Genomic DNA, 14335 nt, shown 5'->3' with positions numbered 1-14335 from the left:
AGGAGGGCCGCTAGGAGAGATTGTCTTCAGAAATTCAATTTTTTTGTTACAGGTCTTAAATAACAGGTACCCAGAAAATGTAAACATCCCTTACTCATTAACTGGTAATGGGAAATAATGAAAGGAGCGGTGGGATTATAAGAGTGTCCCAAGATGGTTCCACACAGCCTGAATGGAAAAGAGGCAGCAAATATCTTAACCCTCATGAGTGTCACCCCTAGAACAGAAAAACTTCAGTGATGGTTAATGTAAGGAGAAGTGTTAAACTGCTTACTTTATATACTAGTGATAAAATGACAAAATGGGAATGATAAAATACTGCTGGTTGTAGAGGGGAAGGACTGCCAGCTACTGAGATGTGAAAACAGAGGAAAGTAATAAGCTAATTGACCATTGTGTCCCCAAAGGAGCAGTACCTGGAGTTTGAGCTTGTGCGCTTCAATGGGGATTATCTTCAGAATGGGTAACTCCACCACCAGGACGCCGGGCTTGCTTCTGGTAAGGCAGCTGTGCTCGATGTCCCAGTCTGCTCCCTCCAGAAACAGACCAGAAACAAGGCAGCCTGTACAGGCAGAAAATGCAACATCTCGTGTAAACTGAGCTACTAAAAAAAATCAGTTTAAGACAACTGTTGCTGCAGTAGCTGTCCTTGGCACCTACAGTCATGACAAAACTCACTTCATCATTTCAAACTGCAGCTACACAGAGGTATATTTATCTGCGGTGTTTGTTTTTAGAATACAACTGTGACCTGCTGTGTTTAAATTTTTTTTTTTCAAATTAAAATTGTCTCAGTTGCACTACATATGATAAACATTATTGGGAATAAATACTGGTTTGCTTGCAGTTTTCCTCCCCACAGTGGGTGCCACCCTCCAATTACTTGCCCAAGTAACAGCCAAGTTGTAAGAGAGCTTTTTAACTCTTGTGGGACTGCTCGTTAGATCATTCTGACAAAAGGTGAAGGGTTGTTCTGGTCGTTGTTGAAAACACCCAGCATTTTGATGAAATGGTAGTAAATAAAGAATAGTCTAAGTAAGCCCTTGAGGTGACTTTTATTTTTAACTGAAATTTAGATTTAGCAAAAACAATCGGATTTTTCTTTTTCCTCCTCTGTTCCCAATCAGGTCTAGTACTCAGAAGCATTGCTTAGCTGTCCCCTTTACCCAGAGTTTGTTATATTTAGTAATTAGAGCATTGCTAGTCATAGAAGTTTCATAAAGATACATTTACACAATAAATCATACATCATTGTGTTTACTTTTTGTTTAAATATCTTTCAATATATTATTTGTGGTGTAAATAGGTCTTTATAAACCTGCTAGGACTGGTAATGTTCTAGCCATTAAGAAAAAAGGAGAGAGCGAGCGCGCGCGCAAGGGAGAGGTGCAAGTTCAAACACACGCATGTGGGCAAAAAGAGCTGAAGAAAGAAGATCCTACTCTGCGGGGCTCAGCAGGAAAGCAGAAACCAGAACCCAGCTACTTCCCAGCTTGAAATCACATGGACATGTGAAATGCACAACCCCGGGTATGCCTGCAGAGGTATAATCTAAGTAATTTACTTAGTGTGCCAGGCAATTTTCCTCTCTCTCTCACCAATTAACTGCTTTATTATTTTTGCCAAATAATCATAAAAACACCTACCTTGAGTAGACCCTTCAGTGATGTCTTCTGCAGTCCTGTACGTGGTTACCTCTGTGTAGAGGGTGGAGTGATCCAGGGGCCACTTGTTTTTCCTGCAGGTGGCTTGAACAAGAGCTGTCAGGTAAGATTCTGGGATGTGCAGGCCCGAGAGCCACATCACCTTTGGTTCACGCTCGTTAACCTGCAGTCACAGAAGACAAGCTGCAGCACCTGGTTCTCCCACCACACCTGGTACTCAGCCCAGAGGCCAATGCTCTTAAAGACTAGCCAGAGGCTAGTCCGTCTTGCATCCATAGCCGTGCAATGATTCGTTATCGTTCCAGGTAGTGATTGGCATTAGTTCAAGTAACTTGTCTAAAGCAGTGTGTGTTCACTGACTTCTGCACCAATTTGCATAGCATAGCATGCAGATTACCAAAACAAAAAGCTTTCTGGAGGCACTCACCCAGCTGGTGTACTGGTTGTACCGAGCTCTAAAGAAAATAATCCAATTTCCAAGCGTTTTGAGTGTATCAGGGGCTAGCCGCCGCCAGATTCCAGGAATCTGTCCATTAAAGAGAGCCCGAGCCACATCATCCAGTTCACTGCTCATGCCAACTTCCCCAGCCAAGGCCTGGGAAGACAGAGAGAGTGCGTGGCAGCCCGGGGCAGGTAAAGCCTGACTGATTTCCTCTAGTTGCCGTGAGCAGCAGCAGCGGTGTTCTTACTTACACGTTGCAGTTCAGCCAACGACTTTGCCATTCGAATAATCAGCTTATTAAAACGTTCCAGTTCCTGCAACAGCACCACAGTCGTAGGGGATATCTCTGGTCCAAAACCTTTCCGTATCTGGTCAAGATCAAATACTTGCGGTATTTTGTTTTCTATATCCTTAGCAACATTTGCAATATATTCATCTCGACTAATTCCTGTACCAGTTTCACCTGAAACAAAAAATGGCTTAGTGAGACTAAATCTGCAGAGGTTACCCCTTCTATTATTAATTCTCTAAGAAAACTTTGATGCCAAAAGGCGAGTCAGCTCTCAAAGTCCCCACCCTCTGCAGCACTGGCACTTGCACCAGAGGACTCCCTGCCTGCCTCACCGTGCCTCTGGGCGCGTGCTGAACTACGGCCTTGCTGGCAGGGCTGAGCGGTTCGGCTTCGCTCACCTCCCAGTCCCCGCTGTTGCGCTGCCTCTGCTCCCCAGGGCCATGACCAATCCCGCCGTGCCCCCGGGACCACGCACCTCCCCGCGCAGGGCACAGGCAGAGCGACGGGCGGCAGCGTCAGTGCCAGCACCCCGAGGCGGGCCGTGGCAGGGCTGCTATCAATCCCCATGGCAAGCAGCTCGCCACCTCGCTATTTCTTAGTTACAAAAAGAGTTCAAAGTAATGGAGAACATACCTGTTTGAGGCTGCAGCTCAAGAAGATGAGACCATATATCACGAACTGCTTGTGTATAATACCCAATCTCCGCATTTGCATGAAGACCAAATACCTCTGGGGTATTGGCAAGTGGCAGAGATTCTATCGCCTCTGCAATACAAAAACACACTTCCTAAAGATGCGATATTAAACCACAGCTACCACGCAAAAAAGAATACTGCAGAGAATTGCACGAGTTATTTTTGTTACTGCTCTGCTTGAAAAAAATCAAACGCTATAGCTGGTGCTGAAACACTTCAAGGATCGAGTAAACATTTTTAAGAATGAAAGGCGTGCACGCACACACAGACACCACACACCCCACTCCTACCCCACCCACACACCCACCCCATGGAAATGTATCACTCAATAATAAAAAAATTAACATGCTGTTTACCTAGGGATTTTTTTCTTTTTTTTTTAAAGAAACGAGGAGCTCACTGGTAAGCTCACATTACGAAGGGCTGCTCATATAAAGCAAGAACACCATCATCAGCGGATTACAACGTTGCAATACATACACACGCAATGCCTGAAGTTTCTTTCAACTTCTCATATCCAGCAACGGACATATGGAGAGAATCTATAGTGTAAGTAGCCTTTTTTTTTTTTTAATGCAAACTTATGTGGCAGGAAAAGCATTTCTTACCAACAAAGTCATCTTTTACAGTCCCTTGTGGAATTTTATAATCAACCTTGTTGTTTTTATAAAAATGAAACACTTGGAATGTGTCAAATATGAAATCACCAAGGTACTCATCCATATAGACGGTCAGAATGCGACGATCAAAGCTATCAATTGCGCGCCCACCATACATGACCTAGAAATTAGTTACATCGGTATTACTGCACTGGCTTCTGCAGCAGCAAATACAGTTAAAAATCACTGAAAAGGCCAAAATACTCTTCACTTTTGCAGTAACGGCATAGTGTAACACCGTCTCCCTTAAGGGATACCAAGTACATCTTCTCCAGCCCCCTCTCCAGGGGCAACAAGCAGGAAGTTTAGTCTGGAGATAGCTGCTGTGGGACACTCCTGATAACCTGTCTTGGTGATTTATGTGCAACTGCACCTTCCTTAGGCACCAGCTCACGCTCAGCTGTGATTAAGGGCTGCAAAATAACAGGTTCCTGTAGGATTTCATGTCACAGCAGCTCCACTGAACTGGCCGGCTACTACACAGCACGTATCACATATAGCATTGCAAGAGCTTTTGAAATCTGTTTGTACAGCTCTCACATCAGTAATGCTCCACTGTACTAATAACACTGCAAAGTTGTGCTGTTCAGTACCTTTCATCAGAGGATCCCAAGGGCACTCTCACTCAAAATTAATTAAGCACCATAACTCCCCTGTTGTGCAGTTACACACAATGGCCCTATTTCATTGAGACAATGAGATTAAGTGACTTGCTCAGGGCTACACAGGAGTTTCCAGCCTGCCCAGGAGAGACTCTCAGCCAGCTTTACTTGATGATACCATGCAGAAAGGAAGCTTCATTTATCTGGATTCTTTTACCATCAAGTGTTCCTTAGTGACATTGTAGGCACTCACCTCACCAATAAGATATTTGAGACTGCTCCAGGGGATTTTATCATCGTTTTGTTGGAAAGCTTTTGTCAAGTATGTGTTAAGAATTTCCATGCAGACCTGATAAAGTTGTTGGAACATGTGAGATAAGAAGATTCATAAATGGGCTATACATATCCATAGATTTTATTTAATGTAGTTCTTGTTTGAAAACAAACAATCATTTATTTCTCAAATAATTAAAAAGTTAAGTATAAATCCTCTTAAGAAAAGAAACCCATGAGAGAGGCAATATAAGCATGAAAGATTGGGAATCTGATTAATTTTTAGTGGCCAAAATTGACATTACAGAAGATCGGGAGTCTACATGAGTCCATAGCAGCAGAAAAAAATGAGGCAAAATATTATTGTGAGAAAGGATTAAATCTGGATAGATTATATGTTTTCAAAAGTAATCCGAGCAACTCAAGAATATAAGAGCCCTTGTAATTATTTTCTTACCTGGAAATCAGATTCATTAAAATCATATGGTACATTCCAGCCAACCTTCCCAAACTTCCTTCTCTCCTGAACCACAGCATGGAAAAATGCCAAGACGTAGACTAAGGATTTAAAGGCAGGATGTGGGCACTGCTCTAAGGCTTCTTGGGGAATTTTGAAGTAGGTGGCTCTCATATTCAGTTTCAGACCATTAGGAGGTTCTGTCACAACCTATCAAAATAATTAGGGAAGCCATCAATTACTGGATAGCCTCAGGAAAATAAGCTGTAAATATATCATGCTCTCTAAGTAAGCTATACTATGCAAGCTTGAAAATTTTGAACAGCTTTCCAAATTCATATCAATACGGAATTTTTTCTTATGTAAAGACATGAAAAGGATCTTTTATCAAGGTACACACACATATGTAAAGAGAAACTTGATATTATTTTAGAAATGGTCATGTTATTGGAAAGACATTAATACTTATCATACTTGAAGATCTAATTTACTGAAATATCAGTACTTTACACATTTTGGTGTGTCCTACATAGCACCACAGTACGATGGCTTAACAGTCTAATATGGCTTTACTGATGATCAAACTGAGGCAGAGCCAGCTTTTTCCAAGTGCTATAAAACCTTTGTTCTTGCTGCTCATGGCTAGACCGAGAAAGTGCATATTTGCAGTCTTTTAGAGATACATTCATGCTCACTGCTGAGCACTGCTGGAGGTGAATACTCCAGAGCTGTCATTGATACAGTAGAGCACATATTGCGTGGATCCGTCATGCCACTGATTTCAAATCTGTGAAATAAAATAATTAAGTTTATGGGACTGGTTCACCACAACAGAAGTAAAGCAGCCATAGAAAAGAACATTAGGACAGCATCATGGCTTGTGCCTTCAAAATAATCAGCTCAGCTTGCTTGTGATAAATGCTGCAGCCTGAAGTAGCAGCTGGAAACCATTATCCTATTACAACGTCTGCTCCACTGGCACTATTGCCAGGCTAGAGAGAGACCTCAGTTCTGCACTTCAGCATCAGGACTGACAGGACTATTTCTGTCTTCCCAGATATTCCTCACTTGTGGCGGTATTTGAATCTAAAGAGCATTTGTCACATCTCCAGGTTTACTCACAAACCTCTACTCTGAAATAACTGCTTCAGAAAAAAACTGCTGAACAGCTTTCACCCAAAGGAAAAATCGCCATAAGATAAACAGGATGATGAAAAAAGGATTTGGCTTATAAAGACAAAAAGCTAGTACATAGAGCCCGAGTCAACATGCTGCATTCAGGTCATGCTCCTCCCAAAGCCAGTCTGTTTTGCTGAGTAAGAATGGCAGGACGTGCCCTCCTGACGGGGGTTTCCCCACTGCACGGTACCTTTAAGGACTTCTGCAGTATTCCAATTGGGAAGCCCTTGGTCGGGTCAGTAGTCAGCCAGAGACGAAAGTCTGGGTGAGGCTTTGTAATTTTCTCCAGGGCCTTTTCCAGATTGATAAGCCACTTCACCAAGAGGTGACAGTTCTGCAGCATTAGCCACTCTCCACGAACCACCACATTCTCCAGCATCTGCAAAGCAATCTTAAGAGAGGGAAAGAACTGTCTGTGAGTAACCCTCCATTTATCCTGTAAGCAAACTGACTCTGATGGGTTAGTGCAGTGGATTTCTTCCTGCTAGCCAGCACGCTCAGCCTTCTAGTTAGTTTTAGTAGACTTACCAGAATGCTCCTTGCTGAGAACAGACCTTTTCCAATACCGCAAGAAGTTGCTCTGAGATGCTTTTTTTATTTCATTAATTCCTTTTGAAATTAAGTCACGCACAGCATTGAAATATTTCAAAACAGTACAGGAGTGTGCGTGGCCCAGAAGGGGGTGAAGATCAGAGTCTAGGAAGTGGTGGTCTAAATGAATCTAACAGGAGTTCTCCCACTGACACAGCAAATTCAGTCAGCTCCTGAGCTTTGGACATCCCTGCCTTAAGGAAAGCCACAGGAAAGACAGAAAGAGCAGCAGGGTATCTTTTTGGTAACAAACACAGTGACTTCCAATCAACTCCTGTCCATACACAGAGACACAGGCTCACTGATTAACCTTTGAAAGGCTGCAGAGTAACACCTTTTCAGCTCAACTATTTTTTAACAGATGACAATATCATTCAGAACTACCCTTACCCAAACCATAAAATCAGCCAATCAGCCAAATGCCCCCTTTCACGTTACAGGAAAGCATTATTCCCAGGCTGGCACATTGTGTGCTGTGTCTGAACCACAAAGTAACTCCATTTTAAATGGAGCAGGCCTTTGGAGAGGAAATTTGAACAGGCCCGCAACATTAGGAGCATGACTTGCAATTCACAGACTAACTTGCTGCTCACAGCACGTCCCTACCCTCCCACCGAAGTTACCTTTTCTTGGCCTTGTCCCATGGCTAGGAATTTGAGTCTATCCCCTCCAAAGCCTGTCCTCTCGGCCAGTTTCATGAGGTCACTGACAGGATCAGAGCCAGGACTTAAGATAAAAACAACCGGTGAGTAAGGACTGCTCTGCTCAAAGATAGCTTCAAAGCTGATCACGGGGGGTTGCACATACCTGGTAGGAAAAGAAGCACAATAAACTGCTAATTTGCACAAGAGCAGCCATCTTACGTAAAAGATGACTTTTACACAAACATCAAAGCTCATTGCAGACTGCACGTGGAAATGATACAGAGACAAATCATGCTCTGTTGTTTAGGCAAATTACAAAATCATTTACATAGTTGATTACAACTCCAGTTCTGTGTGAAATACCTGAACAGTGTGATTTGGATTGGAAAGAAGAGAGTGACTTACTTCTCACCCATTGTCAGAGTAACATAGTCCGTTACTGCCCGATATAGCCGGTCCACCCGGAAACACCGTAAAAGTAGGAGCTTCTGAAAGTCCGTGAGATTGTTCTGGTACTGCATGGGGAATGGCATCTGCTCCAGAGCATCTGTATCATACCACTGGCAAGAAAAGATGGGAGACGATGCAAATGGATCAAATGGCTCTATCAATGAAATTACTAGGAAAGCAGACAAAAGCAGTTTGATTAACGAGGGGCCAAGAGACACAAGGAGAACAAAGAAGAAAGTCAATCAGCTGCGAAGAAATATTAAAAGATTAAGTCAATGTAAAAAAATTCAACTTTTTCAGTATAAAGTATTCAAGTCCAGACACCCATTTGTACTTTCATTTTATGTCAAGTAATTCTCTTAAGATACAGAAAACAGCATCTCAAACAAAAAGTATTAACAGATTGCTTACAGAAAGACTTCTTATAAAGCAAGAAGACATGGAATGAAACTAAAGGCAGAACAAAGGAGAGTCTGTGTTTGTAACTAGCCTATAGAACTCACTGCCACAAGAAGATCAAAGTACAATTTAGCAGTACAGAAATAACAGTGAAATCTTGGCTGTTGAAATCAACAGCAAAAATTCCACTGACTTCAACAGAGCAAATAACTCATCTAAGGCATCTGACTGGAAAATAAAAAATCTACAGTATACCAGGGAAGATTTTTTGTTTGTTTGTTTTTTAAATAATAAGAGCCCTAATTCTTCTGGAAATAAGCCAATCACTAACTGAGGTCAAGAAGAAAAGCAAGGCCTTGACAGAAAAAGCCAGTGGTGACATGCCTCCTGCCGAGTGCTATGGTACATTGCATCATACTTGAACATTTAATACCAGAAGAAAAACAAGGAGAGAGAACAGGATTGCAGAAAAGCACGTACATTTTTCCATACGTCTGGATTTTTTTCCACATCATCTGGAAGAGATTCAAATTTCTCAGGAAACAGTTCAGACAAGCGAATTAGGTCTTCCCAGCCTTGATCTGGAAGCCAAGCATACGGTTTCTTTCGTGCACTCTTCTCCAGGGAAATATTGCCTAGTCACATTCAGAAACCAGAGTGAATGTCCATGTCATAAATTCTCCAATACATGACCACACATACAGTCCCACTGCACAGAGAAACCAATTGGAAATTTGTTTCTGGAAGCACTGTAAGATTAAACTGGTCTGCTGAGGAAAAGATGGCATTTTCACAAGTGCTTGCAAAAGCCGGAGTTATATCTTTGCAACCATTTCTAAAATTATTTATACATAGTCAGAAAACAACTAAAGATTATTTTCTCAGGTAACCGTTAGCTAATGTGAGATTTGTCAACATCTGCAGAGAAAGATTAGCCTCGTCACGTTTAACAAGTGAAAAAAATAGAAATAGCAGAATCCACAATTTGTGTAAACCAACATAGTTCAGCTGTCTTCAGGGTTTCTCTAGGTGCTAGCTCTTATAGAAACGCATCTCTAGTCAGAAATCTATCTTTGAAAGATCTTTTAGCTATTGCTACATATAGCTATATATTTATATATAAATAATTACTTTACCTTTTAAAAAGAATTCAAGTTCTTCTTGTGGAACTCTGCCGTCAGCTTGTTCTATCCTGACAGTCATATTAAAGGAGAATAGTAACTTGTGCTTCTCAAACAAGCCTACGTTAAAAGGACAATATTTTCAAAAATCAGCTGCTAAACATGTGGAACTGGAGCAATCTTTAAATCCATATCCTGCATCTGGTCACCCCACAAAGATCAGGGTGATCAAAGATGGGGATTTGGATCAGGCTTACAAAGTCAAAGCAGCATCTGTAAGCTACATCCAGGGATGTGAGATCCACAGCTGCGATTTACCATTCGTAAAAGAAGGGTATTCAGAAAAGCATTTCTTTAAAAGTTACATTGGTAATATGCATAGCTTCTTCAAAGAGAAATAGCAGGGAGTAAAGCGTAAACCAGGACCAATGCTGAGAACTGAACATCAGCGAATTCACTGTTTGGTGACATGCCTCTTTAACGTCACCAACTGAAGGCATGGCTTGTATCAAGCATTTGCACAGCACAGAATCAGCCCATCACTAAATTGCACTAACCTGTGCAGCCATAGTTATAGGTGTTGAAAGTCAATGTATCCATGATGTTTTTTAACCTCTTTGGAAGAATAGGACTGGGCATGGATTTCCGAAGAGAGAGTCCAAAAACCTCTAAGAAGGAGACCAGTGAGTACTGATACATGATGTTGACAAGTGCCATTTCAGACAAAACGGAGAATAAAATGGCCCCCCTCCTGGCAGCTGGTCTGTAGCCATCCCGAAGACGATCAATATCTACCGCTGTCTTCTCAGCCAGATTCAGTTTTTCAATCACCTAGCCATACATTGATTTTATAGACATGTAATTACTGCGCTGATCCATAGTATGTATATTATACCACAATAAGCAGAGCTATTCAGTGCCTACCTCTCTATGTTGACTGTATAGGGGATCTGGGCAGGTAACGCTAAAGAAGTAGTATGAATTGTAAAAATCAAAAGTTAGATAAAATTACTCCCATTCTGTATATTTATGAAAAGGGAAAGGTTTACACAGAATCATGGAAATAGTGTGGGAAAGACCCTCTGGGGACCTTTAGTTCAACTTCCTGCCCAAAGCTGGACTATGACCACCACTCGATCAGGTCAGCTATGGTTTTGCCCAAGTACAGCCTGAAAACCTCTAAGGATGGAGATTCTACATCCTCTCTGAGTAACAAATATTTTAAATTTTAATTTCAGATCTGATACAATACAAGACAAAGGTTGTTTCGGAGCTGAAAGAAATATATCATATATATCTAAAGCTCTTTGCTTTAGAATTGTAAACAACCATTACTTTGGTCCTGATAAGGACTTTCCTGAAGATAGGATTTGGTTCTCTGATGCAATAAAATACTACCCAATACTGAAAGATGCAACATACTCATGAGAAAACTCTCCATTTTCTTTCAAACTAATTCCTAGCTTTAAAGGTGAAAGATGAAGCACAATGAAAAAGGAAAGGCGATGTTCTATTAGTAGATATCCTTCCAAAAAAGCCCAGAGCTGGTACCTCAGTAGCTTTGGATTTTGTCTCTTCCAGGGTTTGCACCAAGTCCAAGTTGTCCAACATGTTTCCTGTGGAAGACGTCAGTTCCCGAAGGAGAGAGTCTTCCAGATCTTTCAGCAAGTTTTTGTTGTCACTTGTCTCCTGGATGAGATGTTCTCTCTGTTCTTCCAATTCCCTTCTTTCAAAACCCGAAATGACGCTGAGCAACTGATCCTCTAGGCCCTTTAGTGTAACTACAGATACAATGCATGTACACAGAACACAGTCTCTTTTTAAACACAAGGAGAGCTTTCACACAACTTATTTCATCTCAATCATTTCATAAAACTACAGAGTGACTTGGTTAATAACGCTATATCTTAATTCTACCAAAGCATCCTAACCTGACAGATGCAAGAAGAGATATTTAGCTCAGTTTCAGATTAAAAGAGAGAAGTGAGAAGAATTTTCTATTAAATCAGATGCTAAGTATAAGGGAGACTATGAATTTTTTACAGTTCCATTGCTGTTTCAGACAAACACCCAGGCCCTAAACTTGCATTACAGCATAATCACTACTTTGTTACTAAATATACACTTTTGCTTACCTGTATAATTGATAACCATAGCTTTGCCAAACACAGAGGGAGAATACTTTGGGTTCGATAATTTGGTGTTCAAGTATAATCTAAAATTACTGTCATAGTCAACCTCTTTGTCACCCAGGACAATGAATGTTCGCCCCTGTGCAACTTTGATATTCTTCTCTAACACATTGTCTATCACAGGATCAATGTATTCATCAACACCATGGAACAAGAAAGGGTTTCCATGCTTTATGGCCAGTTCTAGTTGTTTAAGGAAATCTGAGTCATTAAAGGAAGCCATCTGCAAGAGAATAATGGGAAGATATGAAAAGAGAACTGATATTCAATTTGCCGAACATTATTATTTTACAATAGCTGCCAGCACTAATGAAGTTTGCTCTTTGTTGCTTTTTGTCTTTCCTCTTACAGATGATATAAACTGCACTGGTACAAAACAGTAAAGGTGCTTATTTTTTTCTGATCAGTTGGGAATAATTTCCATTTGGAGAACTATTCTTCAAAATTCCAACTGCGCCTCTGACTGTGTTATTGTCCTACATGGAAACTCCATCCTGAAGCTGAGATAAAACAAAAGCTACACCAGCCTTTTGGTTACACTATTTCTGCATGTACCAAGGCTGGCCAAGATCCCAAACAAGCCATCCATCCCAAAGAATTGAAGGTCATGTGAACAGTGATATTCACTATCTATTCTAGAGACACACTAGTCAACACATTTGTCAGTACATAATTGGTTCCCCATTCAAGGAGACATATTTATGCAGCTTTTAAAACAACCAGTGAAGAGGTAAAACGATCATTTATCTTTACCCTCAGGTTATTTTTTTCTTCTTTCTTCTTAATCCAATGTAATGCCTGTTGTTGTGGGTCAATACAGAGTGGGAAGCGGCTTGCATATGTTGTCAGGATGCCATTCTGGATAGAGAGCTCATCTGGAGGCAATCCTTGGGAAACCCACCTGGGAACGGAACGGATCAAAGACCAAGCTGGGACAAAAACTTGAAGGGCGAGCAGCACATTTCATTTGTCAATAAAATTATGCAATTCACTGAGCACACTATTAGACACACAAGGAAACATATAGTGTATGTGATTGTGAGAATAGTGTCAAAACTCAGGCTGACTCATTGTCCGAGTCATTTGTAACTACACTATCCAAAACACTGACTGTTGCATTTGGTGAGTAATCCTGTAGTAGTTGAAATATGGGCTACCTGGGCATGGGTTTAATTCCAAATTCATTGAAGTCAATGAAAAGACTCCTGCTGGTCTTTGGGTTGAACACATATTATAGGTAACTCCTTAAAAAATCTCCTAAAAAAGTATTATATGTGTGTTCAGTAAATTCCCTGGAGTGTAAGGTACAATGGTTTGTTATAACAAATAGCCTCTGTTAACCAGAAGAAGAATAATTTATCTCCTTACCATCTTTGAGACATGAAAGTAAAATGGGCTCTCTCCATTATGGCTGTGTACCTCCACCCACAATGCCAATTCTATGCTACAGATTCAGATCCAGACTCTCACTTCACAATTTCACATTCAGTAGTCACTGGGTTTCTTGACCGGACATACCTGCTGACCTCCACCTCATTAGTCAGGAGGCTTTCTAACCTAAATGGTTGACTGAGAGGAATCTCTCGTGAGAGGATATCTTCTTGCCACACTTGATAGATCATTTCATTACGAAACTCCCAGATGAATGCTCCTTCATAGCTCAGAAAAGCAGCACAGAGTAGGCAGTCTCCAAGCAACTTCACCTTTCGTATTTCATAGTCCTCCAATTCCTTTGTCCACCTGATAGAATTACAAGGGAATCCTGGGTCAGTCTCTACCAGGGAGATGGGGTTTATGTGCAGAATCTCCAGCTGCTGCTACTTCAGATATAGGTTGAGACAGACCCCCAAATTTACAGTCAGCTGTTCTCTCATTATTATGATGGCTACAGACATCGAGTTGATTTGAACCTTCTTCCTTTTAAGCTGAGTTCACCTTTTTCTTCTGCACTAAAAATTGTTATTATTTTTCAAGAGCTAATGGATATTAGCTTAGAACAGATATTAGCTCTTCTCAGAAACAAACATCACAGGAAGTGACATTTCCAAAAATGTCTCAGTTCGATAGATTTTATCCCTGGCACATGACCCTCTGATGTCAAAAATGTTCCTCTTTGAATCTAGACTTACCTCTTGTTCTCAGATCTCAAGCCAAAGATGAGCCTGTCAGCAGCATCTAATCTTCTCTGCATAATCTCTGCTTCCTCTTGTAACTGTTGATTTTCTTTTATTGCCTCTTGATATTTGTCCCCCAAAGCTCTAAGCTCATCCTGAATGGTAGCCAACTCTGCCTTTATCTTTTCCAGTTCCCGCTTACTTGCGTAATAGTTCCGTTCTAGCCTAGCCACCTACATTACATTATAAAGGAAACATAAGAGTATCAGAGGAGAGAAGGGCTTTGGAGAGAAGTCTTAAGTTCTCAAATTTCTTTTGGCTATTTCATGTATTTCAAAGAATCCTGGTAATAAACAGTGTAAGCCAAAATAACTGGCACTGTTTCCCACCCACCTCTTCCCATCCCAAACATATACATCATGGTCTGATACTGCAGTTCCAAAACAGATAAATCTCCTAGAGTTTTGTACCCACAAGGTATATTAAAGCATGTGAGCAGTCCTGCTGACATTGGAGGTCAGCAGGACTGTCATCCCATGACAAAGGGGAAGGCTTGTCTGT

The 14335-nt window shown here is 41.1% G+C and overlaps 1 protein-coding gene across 2 annotated transcripts in view; it reads right to left on the bottom strand.

Moving 5' to 3' along the window:
• DNAH10 (dynein axonemal heavy chain 10) overlaps positions 1–14335 on the bottom strand; it is a 57538-nt gene that overhangs the window by 508 nt on the left and 42695 nt on the right. For both annotated transcript variants that reach the window (XM_075167819.1, XM_075167818.1), the window contains 19 exons: positions 13790–14007; positions 13179–13400; positions 12414–12561; positions 11604–11883; positions 11020–11249; positions 10026–10299; positions 9484–9588; positions 8828–8982; positions 7904–8058; positions 7478–7661; positions 6454–6654; positions 5085–5294; positions 4608–4703; positions 3702–3873; positions 3032–3163; positions 2358–2569; positions 2092–2259; positions 1647–1827; positions 417–562 (listed from right to left, as the gene is read on the bottom strand). In XM_075167819.1, coding sequence (XP_075023920.1) covers positions 417–562; positions 1647–1827; positions 2092–2259; positions 2358–2569; positions 3032–3163; positions 3702–3873; positions 4608–4703; positions 5085–5294; positions 6454–6654; positions 7478–7661; positions 7904–8058; positions 8828–8982; positions 9484–9588; positions 10026–10299; positions 11020–11249; positions 11604–11883; positions 12414–12561; positions 13179–13400; positions 13790–14007 — 3489 coding nt within the window. The remainder of the gene's footprint in view (positions 1–416; positions 563–1646; positions 1828–2091; positions 2260–2357; positions 2570–3031; positions 3164–3701; positions 3874–4607; positions 4704–5084; positions 5295–6453; positions 6655–7477; positions 7662–7903; positions 8059–8827; positions 8983–9483; positions 9589–10025; positions 10300–11019; positions 11250–11603; positions 11884–12413; positions 12562–13178; positions 13401–13789; positions 14008–14335) is intronic.

Source organism: Calonectris borealis, chromosome 18 (genome assembly GCF_964195595.1).
Source record: "Calonectris borealis chromosome 18, bCalBor7.hap1.2, whole genome shotgun sequence".
Lineage (NCBI taxonomy): Eukaryota > Metazoa > Chordata > Aves > Procellariiformes > Procellariidae > Calonectris > Calonectris borealis.
This window is presented reverse-complemented; position numbering and strand designations above follow the sequence as displayed.